The 27,237-nt window shown below is 48.9% G+C and overlaps 1 protein-coding gene across 1 annotated transcript in view; it reads left to right on the top strand.

Annotated features, from left to right (window-relative positions):
• GFRA2 (GDNF family receptor alpha 2) overlaps window positions 1–27,006 on the top strand; it is a 96,456-nt gene extending 69,450 nt beyond the window's left edge. The window contains exons 5-9 of the mRNA XM_074940029.1: window positions 9,172–9,281; window positions 10,744–10,884; window positions 16,822–16,997; window positions 23,723–23,776; window positions 25,535–27,006. Coding sequence (XP_074796130.1) covers window positions 9,172–9,281; window positions 10,744–10,884; window positions 16,822–16,997; window positions 23,723–23,776; window positions 25,535–25,663 — 610 coding nt within the window. The 3' untranslated portion in view covers window positions 25,664–27,006. The remainder of the gene's footprint in view (window positions 1–9,171; window positions 9,282–10,743; window positions 10,885–16,821; window positions 16,998–23,722; window positions 23,777–25,534) is intronic.
• Window positions 27,007–27,237: the final 231 nt, after the last annotated feature.

The raw sequence follows: 27,237 nt of genomic DNA, 5'->3' as shown, positions 1-27,237 counted from the left end.
TAGCCGGAGATAGTGTCGTGTGCCCCTACGTCACATGGTGTTAACTCCATTCCCTGGTGGGAGGAGTGTCACCCTTACAATCAGATTTCCAGCATGAATGGCTGTGTTTGCAAATTCAGTTTGCTTTATCCTCATCTGGGGCGAACTGGCGTAATCAATGGAGCTACAGTGGTTTACATCAGGGGAGGTTCTGTCCCTCCACATTTGCTTCCTATGAATATTCTCCTAAATTTGGCTGTTTCCTTGAAAACACCTTCCTGCTAGGAAATTTGCAGAAAGGGTGAAATCTTTGCAAAGGGGTGGCACAACTTTCCTTCCCCTTTTAGGGTGTGTCTTCACTGCAGAGTTAGCCCAGTTGATCTGCATGGCTGTCTGAACACGTGTGTTAGCTTCGCTCGGGTGTGAGTACCCATGCTGCGCAAAGCCATATCTGAGTTACTGTGACCTCACTGTTTCTGCACCCACCGATGGTTCTTTGAGCAGAGATAGTCTGATTCTTTCCCAGCCAATTGTCAATTGTGGGAGAACTTGTCTGTCTTACCGAGGGAATTATGGGAAAACATTACAGGACTATCAGCACTCGAGTGATTTAGCCTGCGTCCTCATTGCAAAGCAGGTGGGTTCTAGCCCAAGTGAAAGTGTAGCCTGGGTTCTACCCTGCACCCCCCAGCTGGGCCAGGTAGCCCGGGCTTGAAGCACCTCCAGACCTGGGTAAACGGTTTTTCGGTGTGGACGGGAGGGAGAGTTAGTCTAAAACAGTGGTAAGAGCCCGGATTAACTCCTCAGTGAAGACCCTGGGGGTACTCAATCCTGCAAGGTTCTGAGTGCTCCAAAGCCACTCCAGTAAAGCACTTCAACACGTGCTTGACTTTAAACACATGAGTTGACGTCATTGAGACTCTACAGGTGTGTAGGTGCTTTACTGGGTATGGGATGGAGTGCTCAGAGACTTGTAGGCTGGAGCCCAGGGCGCCTGTCACTGAGTTGATTCTGCCGCAGACTGTGGAAAAGTGTCTTTCCCTTTGGGAGCATAATATCACAGACCAGGGAAATAAACAAGCAGGTTTACTGAAGCCTAATCCACTGCATTGTGAGGAGGAGTGGAGTGCTATCAGGGTAGCTTTGCCTTGGATTTACGAGTGGCACTAAAACAAAAGAGCTGAGCATGACAGGAAGGAGAGGTTTGTTTCCAGCAAGGAGTGGGAGGTGGCTCTGAACTGGGGGTGAGGAAGGAGGGGGGCGGATGTATGCATTGACGTCCTTCCCTCCTGAGGGCTGACAACATGTACAGTTCGCGTACTGAAGGGTGGGGGAGTTGGATCAGGGGCCAGGACGTTCCGATTTGCTTTTGTTCTCACATTTTCCACAAGAGAAGAGGGAATTAAAACCCACATCGGTGGCTCCTGAATGGAACACTCCCGCCACGCAAGCAGCAAGCACTCCTTTCTCTCAGAGTCTGTCCACACTGCAATCTGAAGTGTGATTGCTGCTTGGGTAGACATCCCTGCACTAGCTCTACGCACGGTAGCATGGCTTAAAACAGCAACGTAGGGGTAGCGGCGCAGGCTGCAGTGTGGGCTGCACAAGCCCACCGGGAACGCTGGGTACTTATTCGCATTGCAAAGCCCATGCCGCCACATCTTCACTGCTAGTTTTAGTTATGCTACTGGGGGTATGTCCCCCCAGCTGCAATCGCACCCCAGTTGCAGTGTAGACATACCCTCGGTTGGTGTCTCTGCTTGCAGCATGTCGGGAGGCGTTAGCCAGGAGATGGAAGCCAGGGAATTGGTGGCTAAGGTGTAATAGAGAATCTCCTTTCCCTTTGCTGTTTCTCTCTCTCCCCTGCTGTCCTCTGTGCTGCCCATTCCCGCTTGGTCATTAAAGACAAATTTGTTATGCTGCTGGTTATTCAGAATACTTCTCTTGGGCAATCCCTTCAAACAGGAGAGAGGCACTCAGATCCTGTGGTGGCAAAGGCCATATAGGCACCTAGCTAGACAGAGGGCATAGGACAATTGAGTCTCAGAATAAAGCAAAGCTGAAATCATCCTGCACTCTTTACCATGCTTGCTGGCCCCCTGTAGGCCCTGGGAAGTAGAGAACAGCTGTAATACACTGCTCTTTGGGGACACGTCCCTACCCAAGGGGGCTGGAAGCAGGCTCCATGTATGGACCTGATAAAACCAGCTATTCAACAGCCGGGGAAGACACTCTGCACAGAGGTTATTCTCATGGGGCCAGTTATTCCCACATTAAGTCTCCTTTCCACTCCCGAGCAGCACAGAACGGGCCTTAGCGTCACTGAGAATCAGGACTGATCCATTTTTAAGTTCCTGCCTGAGCACTTGTGTCCTTTAGCGTCGCCTCGCCTGCTTAGGAGAATTGAAAACGCCAGGGGTGAGACATGCAGGAGGAAGTGATATCTGAGCTCATTAATTCTGGTGAGCTGTATCATACCTTGCTGTTTGTTTCCGGGCTGGTAATGAATCGAGGGAAACTATTGTTTTTACGCTGCCTAACTCCAGCGAGAGAATGTTGTATCCAGAGGAGGAGAAAGATTTCTTCATTGCCCTTTACCAGGGCTGCTCTGCAAATCCAGGAATCCCCTGGGACCTTTTAGCTTTAGCAACTCCAGAATTCATGATCCAACTGGATAGTAGTGCATATCATTAACCCTAATGCTGAAGTCAGGGCTTCTCTACTCTCAGTACAGAATGTCTGTGCCAGGCACATTGGAAGCCACAAGAGTAGGGGTTCAGGATACCCAGTCCTGTAGTCTCCTGTGTTCTGCAGGTAGAGGTGTTCATGAGTTTATGGGAGACGTGGCAAATTGGGCCCAGGTTATGTAATTACAGTAGCAAAAGCCCAGAGCTAGGCGCTGTACAGACACAGTGAGAGACAATCTCTGCCCTGAAGATCTGACAGTCTAAATAGATGAGCAGTGGGAAGGAGGAAGATGAGTAACCCCATGTCACAGTGGGGAACTGAGGCACAGAGAGATTAAGGGTACGTCTGCCCTGCAGCTGGCAGCCTGCCTCCCAGCCCGGGTAGACAGAACTGTGCTATGAATAGCTGTGTGTATATTGCTGCCCTGGTGGAGATTTGGCCAAGCCATCAGAGCTCAGAGTTAGGGATTCAGGTGGATCTGAGCTGGGGTGGCTAGCCTAAGCCTCCACTAGTGCCACAGCATCCACACTGCTGTGTTTAGGGCACTAGCTCAGGCTGACCCTAGCACAACCCTGCCTAGCCAGGCTGGGAGGCACAGTCCCAGTTGCAGCGGAGACATTCCCTAAGTGACTTACCCAGGGTCACACAGGGAGTCTGTGGCAGAGCCAGCAATTGAGCCCCCTTCTCTCAGGTCCCAGTGTCTTAACCACAAGACCAGCTTTCTTCTCTGTCTAAAGTAGATGCAGCTCCACTGCAGGTCTCTGGGCCAGATTTATCAGTGGACTAAATGGTGGTGTCATCTGCATTATTATTATTACTGTTGTTATAATGTTATTATTTATTACTGTTAATTATTTATATTACCCTAGTGTCTAAAGGCCCCAATCCCATTAAGATTGGCACATCCCATTAACATAGCCCTGGAAAATGTAGTCTGTAGATAGGCAGTAAGTGGGTCAGCAAACTGGTGTAAGTGCTAATTCAGAGCAAAAATGAGTGTAACTTACACATAAGGGCTTAATAAGCAGCAGGAGAAGGGTATAAGATACAGCGCATGGGACGACTGTTTATCTTCCAGTTTCCTGGTGGCTGTTGCATGTTTCACTTCTAATCCTTTGGCATGTACAGCAGAGCCAGCCACACTTAGTTTTGGACACACATGGAATGCCAGACTGGCACAAGTTACACCACTTTCCCTCTGACCCTTGTTTTCCAACCACTTGCATCCTGCCCTCAATTGTTATTGCTACGTGCTCGTAAACAACTGCTGTGTTCCACCCAAGGAGAGGCCTCATTTCGGCAGGATCTGTCACTCATTCTGTAGAGGGCTTTGATATCTGTTGTGATGAAAAGCATTGTATAAATGGAGGGTATTACTGCAGATCCTTCCACTTCATTCAATCACGGCTTTGTTTGTTCCTCCATTTAATGTGATCAAAAACCCGTGGAACCAAATCATTCGTATTTAAAAAATAACACAATTTCCGCCCTTTATTTTGATCCATTTGGATGGCTGTAGGCAGGTAGTATTGGATAATTCAATCACTGGTTGTAGAGAGCTGACATTTAATTAACAAGGAAGCAAAAAGAAAAAAATGGGAAAGAGGCAAGAAAAAATTGCTCAGGGGAGACTCCCCTGTGAAAGCCAAGGTCTTCTCTACACAGAGCAATATGATGTCAGGGGACCTGGCTACATTGACCCGGTTTGGCTGAGTCACAATTCAGTCCTCAATATGTTGCAAACCCTGATGAGGGAGATTCTGTTATTGTTTCTGAGTTCCACAATGTGGTGTTTTTTTCAGTGCATATGGGGCACCTATTCCAGGTATTATGGTGAGGCCGTATAATCTAGGTATTAGGGCACTGGACTGGGACTCAGGAGACTTAGGTTCTATTCCATGTTCTGCCTGTGACTGGGTCTGTCACGTAGACTGCTTCCTCTGCTGGTCTTGTCTGTTTAGACTGTAAGCTCTTCGGGGCAGGAACTGTCTCTCACTAGGTGTATGCACAGTGGGGTATGCAGGTCTACTGCAATATACATAATGATAAGGCACCATGGGTTCGATGGTTGGAACTGACTAAACTGAATCGAGAAGAGTATTCATTTAGAGATGCCAAAGCTGTTCTATGCTTGGATTTGTGGTTTTTTCTGTTGACTCATCTCTTGTTCAACTATTACTTCTGTTCCTGGGAGGAAACCCCATTTCTTTCTTGGCCAGCTTTCCCAACTGTAGAAAATTCCCTGCCCAGCGCTGCCAGTTCAATTTTAGATTGAAATGATACGATTTGCAAGGCAGCTTTGATGTAACTGAGAAGAAAATCCCGATTGGCGGCAGCAAGCCTTACAGCTGTAAGGCTGTAATGTAAGCAAACTCCTTAACTCCATATGGAGCTCCTGGTTATTGGCCTTTCTGGAAATCTATCTATCTATCTATCTATCTATCTATCTATCCTCATTCCTCTCACCTCCCTCTCTTCAGAGTCCCCTCTTCCTCCCTTTCTCTCCCTGTTTAGCCAGCCCCAAGAAAACCCCATCCTCCGAAGGAAGGAAGACATCAATCGAAATGGTGGCACTAACATGTCATTTGCAGACCATCACTGTGTTCGCTCTGCTTGTTTGTGCCATCCTTCCCCCCAGCCCTTGGTTCTGTCTTTGTAAGATCTACAGGGCAGGGACTGTCTCATTCTGTGTTTTTACAGCACCTCACGCAATGATCTCACTTGGGGTCCCTGGGTGCTACCATAACACACATAATAATAATAGCCATGCTCCCACGTGGCCATCATCACCTTGGTGTCCGAGAGCCTCCCATTACGTAACAAATATTCTGGTGGTTGTCTCTCCCCTGCCACCGAGAAGCAAGAGAAGACAACAAGGGGTGTGAGGGAAAACAGAGGCAAAGTGACTTCTCCAGCAGTCTGAGGCCGGGCCAGGAATAGAACTGAAGTTGCCTGGCTTTCAATCCACTGACTTAGCCACTAGCCCCAGCAAAGGCACGGAAGAAAGGGAAGAGGCTTTATTTGCATCTTTATGTGATGCTCAGAAGCAGGATGTTCTGGTCCGTTCCCCCATTGCCCCTAGTCCCTGATACCACTGTCATCCTTTCCCTTTCTTATGGCCTGTTTTTCACCTTCATTCTGCTTAGAGCTACTGCCAGTGGTGCATTGGGGTGAGCATGAGAGCCTAGAGGGGAGCTAATATGGGGAAGCGGAGCCTCTGGTTTCTTATTCCCTTTGTAAACCTGCAATTTTGTATTTCAATGTCACTGGCAAATCACAAAAACAACCCAACCCCAGGCAACTTCAACTGCACGCCAACCTCTAACATTTCAGGGGCCGATAAGATCCAGCAATGAAATTATACAATCCTGTAACGATGCTGGCAGCAGCATGGCCAAACAAGGATATGAAATTTACAGAGCACTCTGAATTTAGGCAGTACTTAAAGAGTGAGCAATGTCCCAGCACACCAGCTACTGCTGATAACTAGCTAAGCATATTAGGGCAGTATCTTGTATGCCATCCTTATAGTATTTACAGGGTAACTAGGAATCTGTGTGCAGTACATGGACACCAACATGAATGATGGCCCCAGCTCACCACTCCTTCCTCAGTGGAAGAACCCGGAGTAAGCAAGGACCAATGAGTGTAGGGTTACTCACAGTACATGCAATGTAAATAATAATGCAACACACATGGATACCAATGTAATTGTATAATGGTGTAGCTATGGCTTTGCTATTCCTAGTATTTCTAGTGTAGCTACTATGGCCCAGGGTAACATACACAGCCAGCCGTGTAACTGGCTGACTGTAGCAGCGTGGTGTAAACCAGCAAAGGGTGATTTAGATCCAGGTTTTATTGAATCCAAAGCGTCAAGCACAAGAAAGGGTAGCCTTGTGATTTGGGCATTGGACAGGGATGTAGGAGATCTGAGTTCAGTTCTTGGTGCTTCTGAAAACTTCCTTGGGTGACCCTTAGTCTCTCTGCATCTCTGTGAAACAGGGGGACGGCACTGCCCTCGTTTGTCTAATTTGCTTCGGTTTGTAAGCTCTCCAGGGCAGAGACTTTCTCTCGCTCTATGGGGTCACAGCACCTGGCACAATGGGAGCCCTGTTTTGGCTGCAGCCATTAGTTGTGACTGCTGGGGCGGGGATGTTCCCAGAAGGAGCTATTGCTTCGGCCCATCCGTAATGCTAACACCTCTCAGTGTACGTGGACCCAGACACTAATGGCGTGAAACTTGTGGCAATGTGAGAGCACAGCGATAGCTCTTGCAACGGGAAGAGTCGGCCCCACGCCTTGCAACAGGGCTGCTCTCACCATCCCCTCAGTGGGTCAGAGAGGAGCTTGCAGGTCAGGCTGTTGAGAGAGGTTTGAAGCGAAGAGAGGGAGTTTTTCCTGCTGTTCTGGCTGGCGAGGCTCTGAAGCCTTCTGTTTCTGCCACCCCCCGGGGGGCTGAGGGATGGCAGGACCCAGCCACTCGGAACAAGCCGGACAGGCACATCAGCCTCGTCTGTGCTCAGAAGCCACATCTCTCTGAGATCAAGCAAGCACAAGCCATTCAGGCGGGGAGCGTTTGCACTCAGAGGAGTGGGAAGGGGCTCTGATGTGCCTGTCACCCAACCCCCTCAATGGTTGTCCAGCCCTTCAGGCTTTGAAAGCGTTAAGGCTTGATCCTGCGAGGTGCTGGGCACTCTCTGCTCCCTCTAGAGCCGGGGTGTGCTGATTGCACTCTGCACCTCTCAGAATTAGTCCCTTAGTGCCTATTCCCATCCTGGCTTAGGAACAAACTGTAAACAGCTCAGAAATCCCTACCCCGTCAATTGTCAGGAAAAGCGTGCCAGGCTCTCGCTGACTTCAGTGGGCCTTAGGGCAGTGTGTCATCCATCCCTAGGAGCAGCAAGGAAGGGAGACCCCAAGGACAGCTGCCAAGTGAGCTGCAGAAAAAGTAGGCTATGAAGGAGAGCTTTGATCTGTGTCTCTCCTTGCGAGCAAGGTTGCAAGAGGCCTGATGTGAATTCTCCTGGTTTTTGCTGTGTGCGCAGTGCATAGTACAGTGGCTGGGTGCCTGGCAGGAGAGAATGGGTCACTGATGTTTCATAGAATCTTTTCCCCAGACCTTCCTGCTCCAAACCAGCGTCTCTTACTGGCAGGAGAAGTGGTGGCCTTTGTGCCTGGGTTTCCCTGGGTTTGTGAGAGCCTGTTTAAAACAACGATGGGGAAACAAGGTGAAATATTTCCCTTTTGGTTTCCCAATGTGGGTGTGCGTAAAAAGAAGGGCTTTGTCTCATTCTGTCCCCAGTGAGCTGCTGAGTAGCTGAGGGATATAAATCCTCCTGCTTCAGGGCACAAACCAGCCACTAACTGATGAGGATCAGGAAGAATCTTCCCGTGTGCGCAGATTATTCCTTAATTGTCCACTGGGGTTTCTCGCTGCTTCCTCTGAAACAGCTGATGCTGGCCACTGTCAGAGCCAGGTCTGATCTGCTATGGCAATTGTTATGTTCCTATGAGAAGCCATATGAAATTTGCATGGGTCTGCTTGGGTTAGGCACTCTGATTTTCTCTCCATATGTGTATAGCCATATCATTTCCTCACTGTAAATCCAGCCTTACAAAAGCCCAATGGAAATGTACTAGCCCAGGCTTTGAATCTACTCACCCAACCTTTGGCATGATCCTGAAAAACAACACTCCCCACCCCCCAAACAACCCAAACCCTATAAATAGCTCATTCGCCCATCAGGAAATCTTACTCCCTGTGAGGAGTGGAATTTTGTAAGGTTGCGGTGATCAGCATGGCCGTAATCAGCAAAGAGATCTGGGAACCTGCTTGTTCTTGAGGGGCAGGCCTGGGACCTCAGCCCACCCTGTCCCCTTCGTGGTTTCTGTGCATTCTGATTCTTGCTTCTGAGGGCTTGTGTCTTTAGTGCAAAGTTAACTCGAGTTCTACTCAAGTGTTGCCCCTAACCAGAGTCCCATCCATGCACAGAAACCTCTCACTTGAGTCTGCTGGTGCTTTTCACACTAGTTGGCCCATCTAAGGGGGTGGGGGGGGCAACTGATCCTCAGAGCATCCTCATGTTCTGGGTGTGAGCTATGTTCAAAACCTACCCTGGTCTACTCTACAAAGTTAGGTTGATGTAAGTCACCATGTGTCAATGTATTTGTGCGTGTTTGCACTCAAATCTGTCTCCCAATCACATAAATGCCCTGTTACGGTGATGCAGTAACACCATCTCCCTGAACGGTGTTGAGCCATGGTTGATATACAGTGGTAGATGCTGCATGAGTGTGATCGATGACAGAATGAGATCATATACATGAAAATATTGCTGGCAGATCCTAGCCATTATTCTCCTGTAGCTCTCTTCTCTAATACTTTCTCTTCACTTCTTTTTCTCTCTGCTTTAAAACCACTGAATTTACTAGTTCTGAGGGAGAAAAATAAAACAGACAAACCAACCAAACCCTGTTCTCTCTCTTGTGTTTTGTAACCAGGTCGAGACTGGCAGATTTTCACACAAATTGTCAAGTCTCTTTCCAGTCACTTACCAGCTGCCCCGGGGATAATTACCAGGCGTGTCTGGGCGCCTACGCAGGGATGATAGGTGAGTCTGTCTTGTTCATCATGCAGAGCACAGTGGAGTTGCCTTTCTCAATCAGTGTCTGGGTTTGGGGGGACTGGTTTATGGATCGTGGCTTGGGGGACTTGACACTTTAGAGACACAATAACTTAGTGCTGGGGCGTATTGGAGGGGTGGTAGTGGATGCAGATGTTGGAAGTTTAGCAAGGCTGCTGCAGCCAGCAAGAACAACCACTTGTATCTGCAGGAGCCTTCCACTTTGCTCACAAGAGCAAAGGCGCCAAACCCATTTGTGCATTGGCTGCGGGGTGGGGTTATGGAGATGCTGTGGTCCAGTGGATAGGGCCCAGGTTGGAGAGCTGGGCTCTATTCCTTGCTCTACCTGCTGCATGACCTTGGGTAAGTCTCAAGTTTCCCCGTGTTAAAGGGGGACAGTGATGCTGGCCTTGCTATGTACAGCAAGCTCTGTTGCTAAAGGAGGATGTATTATTACTGGAGACAAATCTGGTTCTAGAGGCGCAACTGGGAGAAAACAACTGAAGGTGGCAGAGGTGTTTGCCATGCTCAGCCCATGCCGATTGGCCTTTCCCCACAGGGGTGCTCCCTCGGTCTTTGGCAGTAGGTTAGATCCTAGGGTGCAGGTTGCAGGGGAGAGAGCTGTGAGTTTCAGGGATAGCAAATCCGGCCACCTTGTCACTCCAACTCAGTTTCGCTCTTCAGTCCAGGGTTTCACTTTGCTCGGCTTCGCTCTGACCCGGAGCGCCTCTCCTGCCCCACAATTAACGCGCAGTGTCGCAGGGGCCGCAGAGGGCAACTGGGAAGTGTTGTTATGATCCTGACACCAGGACTCAAAGGCATCCTGACACCAGGAACGAAGAGGGGATGATGGGTGGGCCCGGTCCCCGTGTGAAGCTGTCAGGGCAGCTCTGCTCATTGGGCCTGAAGAGAGACACAGGGGCAGGTTCAGCAGGCAAGCAGCATGTCTGAGTCAGATGAGATTCCCACAGAGAGAAGGAAGGAGCAGGGGACCAGGCCAGCTCAGAGGGACCAAGAGCCATGTGTCTGCTTAGACAGGACAATACCAGGGGCTAGTTATGGGACACGGAGCCTTTCGCCCAACACCAAATTGTTACCCTCCCTCCATCTCCCACTGAGTTACCTGCTTCCCCTTTTGTCCTGTGGATCCCACCCTGAGCTGGTTCCTGAGTGAGCAGCTGGAGGGAGAGTCCCTGGTAGTGGGGGTCTCTCAGAGCCATTTGGGTTGGGGAGAGCTGGGGGCCAGAATGGGCCATCTTCAGTTCCCTTTAGATCTGCCTGGATCATGGGGAATCCACTGGGCATGGAAGACGAGAGCCAAGCTGGTGCAAAGCCCACCCTGCTGTGAGGGGAGGCTGTCGGGGCAGGAGGGAGCGCAGAGCTGTTTCTCTCTGTCAGACTTTGCTCTACTGGCCCCTGATTCCCTTTCCCTTTCCTTCCTCCTGAGCAGGGTTTGATATGACGCCCAACTACATTGACTCGAGCATCGCCAGCATCACGGTGTCACCCTGGTGCTCCTGCAGAGGGAGCGGCAACATGGAGGAGGAGTGTGAGAAGTTCCTGAGAGACTTCACGGAAAATCCATGTCTCCGTAAGGCACCGCTCTTCACTCTTTGTTTGTCTGAAAGGGCTTTGGCCTTGCCCAGGGAGCAGGGCAGGAGCTCTGGCTGTGGGGGAGCTCCCAGCTATTCCAGTCCCAGCCTCTCCCAGCAGGAGAAGCTGTGGGAAGCAGTCTAAGAGTACTGATGCAAAGGACTCCAAGGAGTGCTGTATGCTATGCTGCAGAAGCACTCATTTTTGTGTTGGTGGGAGCTGACAACGTCAGTATTGCAAGCTTCTTTCAGCAGTGGTGCTGCAGGTGTCTGTAACCTCCTAGCTATTCTGGCCTCTCCACGAGACCTTGTCAGAGCTCCTGCTCCATGTCTCTGAACAGGAAGGAGATGTAGGACATTCCTTCTGGCTTGGGCTTGCTTTCTGTGGAGTTTTGGGAAACGTTACAACCTTCCAGATTGCTATTGACAAGGTCCCTTTGATGAAGGAGGCTCTGGTGTGCTGAGCTCCGGGAGCGTCATTCTCTCCGTTACTTATTATAATGGTATCCATTTAATCAGTTGTTATTCAATTTAATCATCTGAAAATGTTACCGTCAAGCTCTCTCGCCTTAGTGCTAACAGCATTCCCATTCCTGCTTAATGGCCAAGCTAATTTCATCTGTTTTGGGGATAACAACAGGGTGCAAGCAGGCCTGGATTATTCTGCCATTGCAATTTAGCCCTGCCCTGCAGGATTAGCCTAGCACACTCATGAAACAGAAGGCACTGTTACCAAGCACGCTTTCACACCAGGAGGCACTGTAGAGAAGGAAGTAGGAGCCCTGGTTCCCTTGGTACTCTGTAATAGTAAATAAAGAAATAATATAATAATTATTATTAATAATGCACCTCAATCCTGACCAGCAGCACCCCTGTTTTTCCAGTTCTGGATTCCCCAAATGCAGCTCCGCCAATTCCCCTCACTCTTGACCTTTAGCGCACCACCTGTTATTCCAATCATGGGGCCCCATTCCCCACCCCACCCCAATGTTTCCACTGCCCCATAATCCTGGCCTGCAGACCCCACCCTCCTGCTATTCCTGCCTGCTCACCCTATGCAGCTGTACCAGTGCACCTCCATCCAGATGTGCACAGTTGCCACACTTTGTACAGCCCCATGTAGGACATACTATGCAAGTGGGCATATTCACCGATAGTTTGCATTTACTCTTTAACTTCTCCTTTAAAATATCATGAGGATTTCATGCTGATGAAAGGTATTGGGCAGATAAGGTTACCTATACAGCCCCCTTATGCATGTTCATTAGGACCCAGTGTTTAATTATACCTCTACACGCTGTTTTTCCCCACATGAGTTATCAGGATTTGAACCCAGGGCCTTTAGTGCCACAGCATACACCTCAGCCATCTAAGACGAGCTGTTGCGCTAAGCAGGCTGTTATTCTCTACATGGACTAGCCCATACAGGGAGACACACTTCATCAGCGGGTTATAGTACTTTTTGTGAGGCAGCACTGGAATGCTGGGTGTCAGGCTTCCTAGCCCCGGGACCAGAGTGTGGCCTAGTGGTCGGTGACACCACAGCCAACCCACAAAGTGAATGACTCTTGCTATGTCACGTTTGAGAGTGGCATGGCATTTTACAAGCTACAGAGGCAGGCACAACAGAGCTGCCAAATCTCATTGTGTGAGATGCGTGACGCATGGGACTTTTGGACTGGCTTCATCCTCCACTGTTCCAGACTCCAGGTTCTCCGGAGAGCTTACCAGTCCCGTCAAAAGCATGTGTCCGTTTTGTTGTACGGCTCAATGGCTGCCAGGGTTTAGACTGAGATCTGCCAAAGCTCATTTCACTTGTGAGTGCTAGAGATGTTGGAGTCCAGAGGTAGCTAACAAATGTGTTATTGCCTTGTCCCACCAACACCCGTTCCCCACCTCATCATGTAGCTCGGTTAAGCCGCTGCAGTTGCAACATGCCATTGATATGCTAGATAGACTCAGGTCTGTTTCCATCTACATACAATCATAGAAGATTAGGGTTGGAAGAGACCTCAGGAGGTCATCTAGTCCAACCCCTTGCTCAAAGCAGGACCAACCCCAACTAAATCATCCCAGTCAGGGCTTTGTCAAGCCGTGCCTTAAAAACGTCTAAGGATGGAGATTCCACCACCTCCTTAGGTAACCCATTCCAGTACTTCACCACCCAACTAGGGAAATAGTTTTTCCTAATATCCAACCTAGACCTCCCCCACTGCAACTTGAGACCATTGCTCCTTGTTCTGTCATCTGCCACCACTGAGAACAGCCTAGCTCCATCCACTGTGGAACCCCCCTTCAGGTAGTTGAAGGCTGCTATCAACTCCCCCCTCACTTTTCTCTTCTGCAGACTAAATAAGCCCAGTTCCCTCAGCCTTGCCTCATAAATCATGTGCCACAGACCCCTAATCATTTTTGTTGCCCTCCACTGGACTCTTTCCAATTTGTCCACATCCTTTCTATGGTGGGGGGCCCAAAACTGGATGCAATACTCCAGATGTGGCATCACCAGTGCTGAATAGAGGGGAATAATCACTTCCCTCGATCTGCTGGCAATGCTCCTACTAATACAGCCCAATATGCCGTTAGCCTTCTTGGCTACAAGGGCCCACTGCTGACTCATATCCAGCTTCTCATCCACTGTAATCCCCAGGTCCTTTTCTATAGAATTGCTGCTTAGCCAGTCGGTCCCCAGCCTGTAGCAGTGCATGGGATTCTTCCATCCTGAGTGCAGGACTCTGCACTTGTCCTTGTTGAACCTCATCAGATTTCTTTTGGCCCTATCCTCCAATTTGTCTAGATCACTCCGGACTCTATCCCTACCCTCCAGGATATCTACCTCTCCCCCCAGCTTAGTGTCATCCACAAACTTGCTGAGGGTGCAATCCATCCCATTATCCAGATCATTAATGAAGATGTTGAACAAAATGGGCCCCAGGACCAACCCCTGGGGCACTCCGCTTGATACTGGCTGCCAGCTAGACATCGAGCCGTTGATCAATACCCATTGAGCCCGATGATCTCGCCAGCTTTCTATTCACTTTATAGTCCGTTCATCCCGTCCATACTTCTTTAACTTGCTAGCCTTCCTGTACCCTGTGTCCTTAAGCCCCAATCCCTGTCTCCACTCCAAGTATAATTCCTTTCAGGTTTGTGAATTCCGAGTTCCTCAGCTCTTCTCAATTTCTCCTGTTACCAGTACTGCCAACCCCAACCCCCGAGTCAGGGCCTCAATATAATGAAATAAGTTTAATATGCATAAGATTAACCCCCATACTCCCACAACTTTGGGGCTTTTTTTTCTTTGCCTTCTAGTTTCTGAGCCTTTAAGGACCACTTGGGTCATGTTTTTAAGCTTTTCTCTGTAACCAGGTGTGACAGATGCTGTAGATACATGGAATATTCAAAGACTACTACACTGACTTTATAAATGTTGTATGTATCTTGATGGGCTGACTAGTGACTGTCACACCAGGAAGGTTGGAATCTTAGCTTTCGTTTCAAAAGAACTGAGATTCTCATGCAGTCACTTACATTAGATACTGGGTTCTAAGTAAAACACCGACTATCATGAAACTCACAATCAAACCATATACCCTGGCAATGCTACCTAACTCTTCTACCCCCTTGCTCATTTGGTATTTCTTTTTCCTTTGCAATGAGCAATAGGGGTCTCAGGGCGCAGAAGGTGGAGAGAGGAAAGATTAAGGTGTGTCGGGGGGAAGGGCAGCACCTTGAACTCAGTGGCTTTGAACCATGTGGTTGGCAGCTGATCTCTTCCAGCTTTCTGGCTCCTGTGCATTGTCCCTGTCTGGGGGAGCTGGAAACCTCTGCCTCTGGTGTGCTTTGCCCATGGTGCATCTAGGGCCGATGAGAATGCCTATGGGCAGGAAGAGAAGCCTGGTGAAGGGAGCAGGGATGCTGAAATTGGGGGATGAGGGTGAGTGTAGCAAGGGGCAGAGAGGGATGAAGGATGAGAAGGAGGTAGAGGAGGATGGGACGTGATGGGGAAGGAAGATAGGGAGAGGGTGGAGGTGGAGGTGGAAGATCCTCTACCAGACAGTATTTTTAGTTCTGCTTTCCAGTCACTCCCATCCCATCGCTCTCTCCTTTTCTCTGCCTTCCCTAAACGCTGCCGCCACACCCCCGAGATGCCTCTCCTGCATGCAGAGCTGGAGAGGAATCGGGGGCTCAATCGAAAAGACGTAATTGGTGCCACTTCCGTCAGCATTTGCCATATGCTCTGTGACGGCGCCGCAGGGGGGAGCGGGGCTGGAGGCAGTGCACCTGAGCATTTATCTCTGCGCTGGGCATGGGGCCTAGTTGCCCCTTCCCCTGCCGACCCCCTTTGGAAGCTTTTCTTGTACCGTTGGGTAGAATTGCCCCAAGCTGCCACCTTGAAACAGGCTAGGGCCTCGTGTGCGTGTGTGTGAGAGACAGACAGACTGGGAAGGAGGAGCTGCTATGGGAGCAGCAGAACTGCTGCCAGCCCAATCTTCTGCATGGGAGAGCCACTTGACAAGCTCTGCACAGCAACGGGCTGGAGTGGGGAGGACTCCAGGACCGTCCTGGGAGATCCGTGGGAAGTGTAAATGCTCGACACGAAGTCCCCTTGATCAGGGGTGGTGGTGCCGATGATGGAAGCCATGCATTTGGTGTTTGTTATTACTGCTTCAAGCCAGGGGGTGTGGCAACACCCCTAGTTCCAGCACTGCTGCCCTCAGCCCCCTTCCGTGGGCTCAGGGAGGGGGTGGGGTCCCTGCTAGAGATGAGAGTTCGTAAGACATATGCCCTCTGTGGTGGGATTTAGTGATAGTTGAAAAACGGGCTTGGGGCTGGGGGAGGGAGGAGGGGTTAAGGAGAGGAAAACACTTTGATCTGCAGGGGCTGTGTCAGAGCTAATGAAGCAGAACCTCAAGGCGACAGGCCCCAGAGCAATGAGGTCTGGGCAGGAAGAAGGGCTGGAATTAGAAGCGGGAGAGAGGAGCAGGGAATTGGAAGAATAGGTGGATAGAGAGCGTGTGTGAGAGAGAGAAGGAGCGAGGCCAGGAAGAAAGAAGCGTATGAATGAGTGATGACAGCCTGACAGGAAGAGAAATAACTTGCCCACATTGTTTGATGCCAGCTCACTCCCACCCCCGGCCCTGGCATCCCACTGCCAGCTAGGGGCTCCTGGCTTTCTCTGCCATGGCATATTTCTCAAAGTGGGATGTGTGCAACTAAAGCTTGAGGGCTTTTGCTTCTGCAGCTGCCTCGAAGCAAGCAGACCCCTTCCCGAGGAAGAGGCTGTCCGGCTGGTCCAACAGAGCCCCAGCAACTGTCTCCTCTCACGGTCTGCTGGTGTGAGAGTCTGGGCGTGAGGTGGTAGTGGCTGCCTCTCAGTCATTATCTAAGTCAGTTTCTGGCCCCGATCCCTGATGACCATGAAGCTTGATACAACCAGCTGGGAGCAACCCTAAAACACAGCAAGCAATATTTCTAGTGGTTAGAGCAGGGAATTGGCCGTCAGGACTCCTGGGTTCTACTCCTTGCCTTGGAAAGGGATTGTGGTCTAGTGATTAGCACAGTGGCTTGGGAGTCAGGACTCCTGGGTTCCATTCCCAGTCTAAGGAAGTAATGCTGTATAGTGATTGGATGTCACGTCCACCATGGCCTCTGAGCTGGGCTCTACCACCCACTTGCTGTGTGGCCTTGGGCAAGCTGCAGCCCCTCTGTGTGCCTCAGTTTCCCCATCTATAAAATGGGGATTATGCTGACCTGTCTCATGAGGAGGGGGAGTTTGTGAGCGTTAATCCATTCCTATGTTTGTAAAGTGTGTTCAGATCCATGGGGAATCACAGCATGTTCAGTATTTATTGTCGTCTGCCCTGTGAGTTGTCTGCATAGAAGCTGATAGGGCTTTGGGGATGTGGTTTCACTGTCTCTCTTCCTACTCGCAGGAAATGCCATTCAGGCCTTCGGCAATGGTACGGATGTCAACCTGTCCCCCAAAAACCCCTCACTGCCTGTCACCCTGCCACCTGAGACAGAAAAGAGCCCTGCTTTGCCAGATGACATCAATGACAGCAACACCATCTATGACACAAGTGTGATCACAACTTGCACCTCTGTTCAGGTAGGACCTCAGCTCCAGCTCCTGCTCCCTCTTTACAGAAGACGCATGTTAATTGGATGCATGGACCTATCTTGGCCAAAGCCTTCCACACATCGATGTGCCTGCCGGGGCTTAGCCTACGGCCTTGGAAAGTGAGGGTTGTCTATTGAAGGCTGCTGTTTGCAAGTGTACCTCTTGAGTTATTACAGCACCAAATTCTCTGTTACCCAGAATCCTCTTGACCCCTGCCCAGTACTGTATTCTCTGTTACCCAGAATCTCCCTGGGCTCTGCCCACCCCTGATACATGTCTATTACCCAGAATCCCCCAGGTCTCCTGAACAGCCCCAGTGCTGTGCTCACTGTTATGTGTATAAGATGGTTTGATTTCTTTTAGCCTTCTCTTGCTTGGGCTGGATATCTCATAGGCTAATGCTTTCCCATGCAGTGGCCCACTGGCTACCAGTTTTTGCCCAGGTTGGCTTTACACACAGGCTAGTCTTGAGCACTGGGAGCTGAAAGTGCCCCTCAGTCCGTGGATTTACGGCACGCACGTATGCTCCTATGTGCATACACTGCTATGTAATCCTGCTGGTGATGGGCTGGGGAGGAGGTGGTTGGATCTGGATCAAGATTAAGGTTATGTCAGAGGCTGAATCAGGGCCAGTCCTCAGGTTCCAGGGCACTGAAACCTTGGCAAGTGGTTCTGTAAAGATGTTGACCCCAAATAGCTAATCTCTTAGGACTATAGCTGATTTTGTGGGATTTACCCCCACCTTTGATTGAAATCTTCTGAGCTGCCCTCCTGAGATTTCAGCCATAATCAAACAGGAAGCAGAACTGGAAAATAAGGTCCCTTCTGCTTTTGAATCGAATCCAGAAACAACAACAAACCCACATGGGCTGGTAAGGGTCTTAGAATTTAAACCTCAAACCACAGTTCATGGTTCCATCCTTGGCCTCCTCAAATTCCTCTGGCCCTGCAGACTTCCAGTTGCTTGGGAATTATTCTCATCCTGCAGCAGGAGCTGGCCACGCCCATTTGGCATTCTCCTTCACAGCTTTGCCTAGAGGAGTGATCTGTCTACACGGTGGTCACGGGGTGTGATTGCAGCTTGTGGAGACACACCTGGGCTAGCTTTAATCTAGCTGGCTCGGGTACTGAGAGCAGTGAAATGGCAGCAGCATGTGCTTCAGCAGGGGCTACCCACCCAGGTGGACTTGTCCAACTTGGGTGCTGCTGCACTGTTCAGGTACTTGAGCTCGCTAGTTTAAAGCCAGCTCGAGTAGGTCTACTCTGCCCAATGATTGCAGTATAGCTATACCTAGGACTGAAAGATGTGTTGTTAGCTAGCTCGATACAATGCTTTCTAAAACTCTAGTGAAGACAAGGCAAGTTGCACTATAGCAAGGCTTTAACTCAGCTAGTTTAGCACGTGCTTTAGTACAATTTACCTCATCTGGTCTAGAGTTTTAGAAGGTGTTGGAATCGAGATAGCTAACTCAGTCCAATAACCTTCAATCCTAGTCTAGATGAAGCCTCAGACCCATATGGAAATTACTGCTCCCCTCATCCCTGCACCTGAAGCTGCATTGCTGAAGGCAGGGGAAGCATCAAGCTACCACACTTATTGGGGTGATGTACAGAGAGATAATGGAATCGCTCTGCAGACCCCCCTGTCTTTTAATGTTTATCAGATGGTAATGCCCAGAGGCCCTGATCTGCTCTAGGAAGTGTACAAACACATAGAAAGACACAGTCCCTGCCCCAAAGAGCTAGCTAGCTAGACGGGCATCTCCTACTCACAGTCCCAACCGGAGGATGATTCTCCATCCACCTCTGCAGAAACAAATAAGTCTCTTCTTCTCCTTCAGGCTGTCGAGCACATGTGAAGGCAGCAATGTCACCCTTGGGCAGCCTCTAATTAGATCCGGCATGCTTGAGTAATTACATCTTATGTTTTCTAGTTACCACTCCGTGAGACAATCAGCAGCTCAATTTCATGCTAGAATTGCGGCACATCAGGGCCCCGCCGCTGCCTTGGTGGGCACTCGGCTCAGTTTTCATTGTGAGACACGCTTGGCAGAATTGTTCTCCTTCTAAGTGGGAAGAAAGGGAAAAACAACGCTGTTATCAGCGTTACTGCATCTTCTGCTCCATTTGCCACCTGATGACGGAAGGGCTGGTGGTGGTGCTGTGGCGGTATATTGCTGGAGTCAATTACTAGTGGACTAGGTTTGCTTGTAGTAAACCCAGTGAACTCTACTAGGTCAGACCCTGAGCTCAGTTGCTACTCAGGGAGAACTCAATGGGAAGAGAGCTAGGTAAAATGTTTTCGCCGTAACTCTTGTTCAGTGAGGAATGCAGATTTGGTTGGGAATTGGAGTCAGATCCAACCAAGTTTTGGTTGAAAAACACCTTACAAAATCGGAAAAAATCAAACGTTTCATTTTGACATTTTATGAAACAAAATGTTTCGATTTTTTGGGGGGGGGTTAAGAACAACTTTGTGCTTTGAAATGTCCTGTAATTTTATTGGAAAAACCCTCCAGATATTTTTAAATGGTCCAGAACCCCAAACATTGTGATTTTGTCAAGACAAAACATTTCATTCGACCTGACATTTATTTATTTCTTTTTGTTTTTCGACATGCTGACATTTTTTTAAAAAAAAATCATTTTCGGTTTGCCCTGGAACAATTTTTCCCTGATTTTTTCAGAATTGCCAGAGAACCAAAACACCCATTATTAGCACAACCCTAATAGGAGTGATACCTGAGTAACACACAGGGCCTGATTCTGATCCTCTATACGGTGAGGAGGGTTGTGTTCTCTACTTGTGAAAACAGGTACAGCTCCATTGGCTTTAGCCAAGCTGCCGCAAATATACCAACAGAGGACTTGGCCTGTGTTACTCCACTGACCTCAGTGGTGTGACACTGGATTTACTCCAAAATCAGGCTCAGTCGCTCCTTTGTAAATCAGGAATAACTCCATGAAAGTCAGCGGAGTTGCTCCTGATGTACACTTGGGTGAGATCAGAATCTGACCCCGAGTGAGCACTGATCCACTGGGTACATCAGGAATAGGGTAAATCAGGAGTATCTCCATTAACGTCATTAGGCCTAATTCTCCTATCAGGGCCAGCTAGTTTTTGCCCCCCCAAGCAGTGAAAAAAACTGCCGTGGACAGCAAAAGGGAGAAGCTGCCGCCGAATTGCTGCGGCGGCGGAAACACTGCCGTTCCTTTCTAACCGCCGCCCCACGCACCTGCTTGGAACGCTGGGGCCTGGAGCCGGCCCGGTCTCCTATCATGTGCACTGGTGTGACTCCATTGACCTCACCAGAGCTACTGCAGATTTACACTAATGCAAGTGAGAGAAGAACTAAGCCCAGTGCAGTGACACCAACATTGACCTTAGTGGGGTTACTCACATTTACACCAGGGCCGCTGAGAAGAGAACTATGCACTTAGCTTTTCAGTTTGTACTCCTTTGTCAAGAATTAAGGGTGTGCTCTGTCGGTGAGAGCCAGGGGACTAGAAAACGCTCCTGGGATTCATGTCTCGGTCTGCTTCTGACTCACTATCTGACGTTGGGCAAGAAAATGAAAAGAAAAAGTTAGCTTGTATTTTTTGAACTTCCGTAAATGTTTTTCTTGGAAGAGCAGCAATAGCCCCATGTGTGTGTCCACATGTGTATTTGTGTGTGTGCGTGCACTTGACCATTGTGCATCGGTGGCCTCCCTGGGCGCACTGTGGGCTCTGAAGTGTGAATGAAAATCCCGTGCCCCAGCAACTCACTCAGACAGTGTAAATCCCACTTTCCTGAGTCTGCCCATTTCCCCTTTAACTGTTGGAACCGCAAAAGGATGAAAGGAAGAGATAAGTCTAATGACCCCATCTCACTTCACAGAGAGAGACTTCAGTGCTTTTATGGCCATCTCCAGCACTAAAAGCCCTATTGCAGCGAGACTGGGAGAGCCTCTTGTTAGTGCTTTTGTTCTTGAACTGTACCTGCTCCTTTCAGAGGCTTATTCCCCTCCCTCAGCTTACCTTTCTCAGCTCTCTCTCACAAGGGTTTCATGGGAGAGCATGGCTTGGGTATGAGTGGCCAGTCCGCTGGCTTAGAACCAGTGGTTGGAATGGGGCAAAACCCACAGCCCGTTTCAGACTGACACAAACTGGAAGGATATTTAGGCTCATGTACGCTCCGGAGTAGCCCTGATGGCCCGAAGTTGGAGTAGCTGCCCCGCTGCCAAACCCAAATGCAGCACAAGCAGCGGCTGTGGCCCCTTGGCACTTATGCTCCAGTTTTTAGCTCAGCCCTCAGAAGCCATGGAAACTTGTAAGTGGAATCACCTCCAGCTAGCTCAGTTCATGCAAACCCCGGCTTGCCCTTGTCTATGCTTGTGCTGGCCCATATGGCTGTTACTGGTGGGAGACAAGTCACAAAATTGTCTGTAGGGGCAACCCACCTGATACAGAATCTGAACTCTTCTCAGGGCTGTTTCCCCATCCCCACAATCCCTCCGCTGCAGCACACAACAAGCGCCATTTGCTGCCTAAGCTACATTGAACTGCTTCTGCTCCCTGGCTGGATTCTGATGTGTGGCTTGTCTTCCCTAGAAATGTAGGTGATGTTAGAACACAGCCATCAGGAGTCCCTTTAACCAACACAATGTTAAAAATCACATCTTGTGTCAGGGTCCACAGGGGCCTCCGTGTTTAATACCATGCCAGGGGTTGAGCCTATATATAGATCCAGAAGGGTTTGCCTACAACACAATGCTCAAAGCAACAGTCCCAGCAAAGTCGTGTTTGACAGCATGTCAGTTAACATAACTCGTCAAGGATGTGTTCTAACACAACCTGGCGTTCCAGTGAAGGCAAGCTTTCCAGGTTTGTCTTCACTGCAGGGTTAGCTTGAGTTATTGACACTTGAGTTAACGCCTCTCGCGTGCGAGTGGCCACACAGCAAACAACGCTCGAGTTGCACAGAGTAGCTGTATCCCCACTGCATGACTAGCTCCAGCATCTGCAGTGCTTGACCTCCAGCCCCCACCCAACAAGCCAGCTAGCCTCATTTGAAAGCACTACTTATCTTAAGCTAGAGATGCGTGTGTGTGGAAGGAAATTGGTTTAGGGGAAACACTTGAGTTATACCTCAAGATAACACTGCTGGGAAGACAGGGCCTTAGATAACAAGCCCATCCTGATGCAGATTCAGAATTTCCTCTCAAAGGTTATGTCTACACTGCAATCAGACCCACGGCTGGCCTGTGCCAGCTGACTCGGGCTTGCAGGGCTTGGTGTGCGGGTCTGTTTAATTGAGGTGTAGATGATTCAGCGTGGGCTGCAGCTGAGCTCTGTGACCCTCCCACCTTGCAGGGTCCTAGAGCCCGAGCTCCATCCCGAGCCTGGACATCTACACTGCAATTAAACAGACCCGTAACCTGAGTCTTGCAAACCTGTCAGCTGGCACAGGCCAGGCGCAGGTTTTTAATTGCAGTGTGGACATACCCTGCGTGTGAAATTTTACATTGTGAGTGTTTGTGCCGTGAGTTCCTCAGAGCAGGGACTGTCTCTTGCTATATGTTTGTATGGCACTGAACGCAGTGGGGCCACCAACCTGGGTGGGGCCTGCGAGCAGTATTGCCATATAAAAAATAATAATGATATCTGGATTCATCTGCTGGAAGACTTTCAGGCAAGGAATATGAGAGATGTGAATGTGGTCAATCGGAGTTTGCAGAAGTTGAATGGATATTTGCAGATTTATTTTGTTTGCACTATCTGCCCAGATCTAGGCAGGAGTCCACCAGAGAGGCTAAGCAGCCCAGGGAGTGAGGGATGAGAATTTTCTTTCTTCTCTCCTTCTCAAAGCTTTTATGGCAGCCACAGCATACGCAGAGCACACCGAGAGACTTAATGTTTCAACACCAGACACACACTCTGAACTGCCTTCAAATGCCCCATGCAAATGTGGAAGCCTGGTAATTGCAGGCCTGTGATCAGAATAAAAACAGTTTGGGATGCCCTTGCAGGCCGGCTCTGCAAGGACAGTGGATAATGACAAAAGTTCAGCTCCCATGAAATTGGGCTTAGTGTGCTCCGGAGGGACAGTATGTTTGAGCGGGGCTGGTGGAATGAGTCAGGCCTTTAGAACCAAGGGCACGGAACAGCCAGCACATTCCTTTCTTACCAGCTAAAGGGAATGATTTGTCTCATCCGCAACGTAACACCAGAGGTAGATCTTACTGCTTTTTTTGGAGATTAAAGAGAAGTGACAGGAAGGAGGAAGCCTGGTCTGGAATTGCCCAACAAAGATGCTTCCTTGCACCCCCTTTAGTCTGTCGCAGACTGTGAGGAGTGACCAGTGATGTTCCATGGCCGTTACAGGTGTTAATCTCTGACCAAGCACAGTCTGTCCACGATGCAGCATGGATGGCCTATTACTTAAAGCAAGTGCCTGGGAGTCAGGACTCCTGGGTTCTGTTCCCAGCTCCGTGAAGGAATGTAATATAGTGGCTAGAGAAGGTGGCTGGGAGTTAGGGCTCCTGCGCTCTGTTCCCCTCTGCCACAAACTTCATGTGTGATCCTGGGCAAGTCACTTTAGCTCTTTCTGCCTCTGTTTGCCCATCTATAAAATGGGGGTAATGATAGTTGGCTACCAGGTCTGATTTCAGGTTGCATGAAACCCTAAGACCTTTGGCAAGACCTCCTGGCTTGTTCTCTCTCCTCCACAGGAACATGGACCGAAGCTAAACAAATCCAAAGAGCACAGTCTCTGCTTCTCGGAGGTATGTGTCAGGGGCATCTCCTGGGAAGAGAGAAAGGGGCAGGCTGGAGAGCATGGAAGTGTGAGCATAGGGGTGCTTTGTGCCATGCATACATGCCAATAGAGGCAAGAGATGGAGCCAGATTCAGTTACAAATGAGGCTCAGCATATCTACTGGGACTGTAAGGTTTCTCTAAGCTGAGCTGGTCTTCAACTGCTGTATCTACAGGGCTACTCTTTAAGGAATTAAAGAAAAAAGCCAGGCTTTTAAAATCCCATGAGCCTGTTCCTACTCCGTTTCCACATCTCAGTGGTACTGCATGTGTGTATCCCTAACACCTACTCACCCCTGTTGTGTTTTGCTGGCTCTAGAATATGTGCGAACCCTAATTACGGCCCGATTCTGCAATGTTCTATGTGTTCAATCTTAAGTGTTCCTATAGGGCTCCAGCCTGAGCCTGAGTGTCTACGCTGCAATTTTACAGCCTGCGAGCCCGAGTCAGCTGACCCAGGCCAGCCACTGGTGCTTAATTGCTGTGTAGACCTATCCATAGCCCCTATCACCTTGGAATCTAGGTGTTATCCAGGCAACGAAGCAATGGGAAGTTGAAGGGGCCAATCATCTTGCCAGAGAGTGCTTAGCATCTTAGGCCTTGTCTCCACGAGAGAACGGAACCATTTCTATTCAGCTGGATTAAGCACAAACCGTTTAGTGTGTCCACATTAGCCAGGCTGAATCGGTTTAAGGACCCCTTGAAGGTTTGCTTCTCATCCGCACTAAAGCAATTCAGTTGCAATGCCCTCTGGGTATCTCTCCCACAGTACTCAGCTCAGCTTCTATATGCAGTGCATTCTGGGAGATTTCACAAGGCCACTGGTGCACCGTAGGATAGCAGTGGGAGGCATAGCATTACTGTTCAGCTAGATGCGTCCATACTGGCACCATAACGACTGAGACTCAAAGTGTTCTGTTTACATCTGCTGTAGCAGAGTTGGCTTGGCACAGCTGTGACCCGGCAGCTTTGTGAGGAGCTGGTTGACACGATGTTTTTTTTCTTCAGCTCCTGAAATGTTGACGACATTTTTAAATACCAAAAAAGGGGAGATTTTGGATGAAATTTTCACACACAAAAAATTCACCTGTTTTTTTAACAAATGACAGAGCAGGGTTGACATTTTCAAAAAATTTTGAGGGAAAAACCCCTAAAAATTTTGAAAAAAAATCAAGATTTTGAAATGAAAAATTCAGTTTTGAAAATAATCAAAAATGTGGAAAAAAAATTCCGATATCTGAGAAAAATGCAAGCTCTTTGATTTCTTTAAATCCCCTCCCAAATTCAGAAGGAAATTAAAAGCTATTTCCCAAAGATCCCCACCCTACCCTAGTAGCCAACCAGATCTGGCTACAGTTGGTAGCACGATTTTTCAACGCTGAGGGAAAAAGCCACTGAAACAAGCTACCAAGGGAAGAGGTAGATTATCCATCTCTTGATGTCTTCAAGTCAATATTGGATCCCTTGCTGGAAGATATGCTGTAGACAGACACAAGTTACTGGGCACAGTACAGAGATAACTGGCTGTTATTCTCTGGCCTGAGTTATGCAGGAGTCAAACTAGAAGATGTATTGGTCCCTCCTGGTCTTAAAATCTATGAGCAGGTAGAAACAGTGTTTATTACAGCAGATACATTATTCCAAGATAAGATCAGATGCTTTCCCTTATGCAAACACAGAGCTCTGCCACTGTACTAAACTCCTGTTTTCCATTCCTCTGCTCACAGACACTGCTGACCACAGACATTATGCCAGACCAGAAGACTTTTGTGGACCAGAAGGCATCTGGCAGCCGACATTCAGCCAGAGGTATCCTCTCTGGTCTCCCATTCCTTCTTGTGAAACTGGCGTTATAAAGGAGAGAGGAACCGCATTGTGAAGGAAATGCCAACGAAACCCACACTCGCGCGCACACACACCCAAAAACTCTTGCAAGAATTCTCTCTCTCTCAACTTGTTTTCTCCCAGGGTTTCTGCTTTTGAGAAATTAAATAAAAGAGAATCCTTGTGTCAGACACTTAATGTGCAAGAATAGAGTTAACGCCGGCCCTGGGAGCACCGACCTCTGCGTGGACATGCATCCCAGCGGATGAACTTTGATCATTTTCTTTTATAGGTACTTATGTTTTTTTTCCTTTCTGAAGCAAGAGCCTGAGACTCACAACAAACTTACACGTGTGCACACACAAACAATGGATCCAAAGCTGTGAACAGAACTAGGGGGAACAGGCAGTGACCTACTGAAGCTTTGGTGAAGGCCAAGGGACAGAGAATGACCTGCCACTTCCTGGATGGACTCTGGCAGTGCCAGGATCACTATAGCTGTTTGCAGGAGGCTGGTGGGAGGATGGAGCGAAGGACAGAGACTTTTTTTCCTTCCCATGTTCAGTTTCTCTTTGCTGCTTGAGAATTCTATATGTTTAATTCCCACCCCAGATGAAGTCTGGTATTCTGTATCCTGGGAAATCCACATGCTAGTGTTTTACGTCCCCCACTCAAACCACTGTGGGGAAGGTGTGTGTGTGGGGGAACAATGAACGTTTCACATGCGGACCCCAATCTCCCCTTTGAGGCTGCATCCCTGACTGGATGGGCAAACACTGGATCAGGATGCAGGCTGCTTGGAACCCAGGGGATTCTTTTGCCAGTTCCAAGGTGGGGTGGGTGTCTCTTTAAATCTTTTCCTTTCCTGGGATTGGTGAAAATTTTAAAATCAAAGACAAAAGCCTCCACCATTAAAAGGTTGTCTCGATGTTTCCAAATTGCTCTTTCGATGGGGATCTTTTCCTTTATCCTGTTGGGTTTGGGTTGGACGGGAGAGGCCATCCATGGATGGGGGCCTCTGTATGTTATTCTCTTTCCGTTTTCTTTTGTTTTATATATACATATATAGTGTATGTATATAGAGACCACCTATATCAACATATATGTATGTATATACATAACCATATCCATATACTGTGTGGCTTTTTTTTGTAATTTCTTTCTTTCCTTTTTTTAAAATGATCAACCAACAACAACAACAAAATGTATTATTGTAAAATTTATTTTTTTTAATAATGTCTATAATGGAAAAAATAAAATAAAACCAAGAACAAAAACAAAACCTTAATTCTCCCAGCCGCTGATGGGGCTTTGGGAACAGGAGAGCGACCAATAAGTTTAACCAATGGCTAAAATAAACATCATAGGAAGCAAATGGCGTCCTGTTTAGTTCAAAGCGCCTGGCCCCTGCTGCTCTGTTGATGTCCTCGTGCTGGCTGTGGACAGTGCCCCCGCCAAGTGCAGCAGCAGTCAAAGTGTGTGGCTTCTAAACGGTCATTTTTGACCCAGTCCATGGAAACTGGAAGCAGAGGGATGACTGGGCTGGGAGAAGGCATTTGTCCACACTGGGTAGTCGGGTATCTTACGTTCCATGTGAGATCAGGTA

Source organism: Natator depressus, chromosome 26, assembly GCF_965152275.1.
Source record: "Natator depressus isolate rNatDep1 chromosome 26, rNatDep2.hap1, whole genome shotgun sequence".
NCBI lineage: Eukaryota > Metazoa > Chordata > Testudines > Cheloniidae > Natator > Natator depressus.
This window is presented reverse-complemented; position numbering and strand designations above follow the sequence as displayed.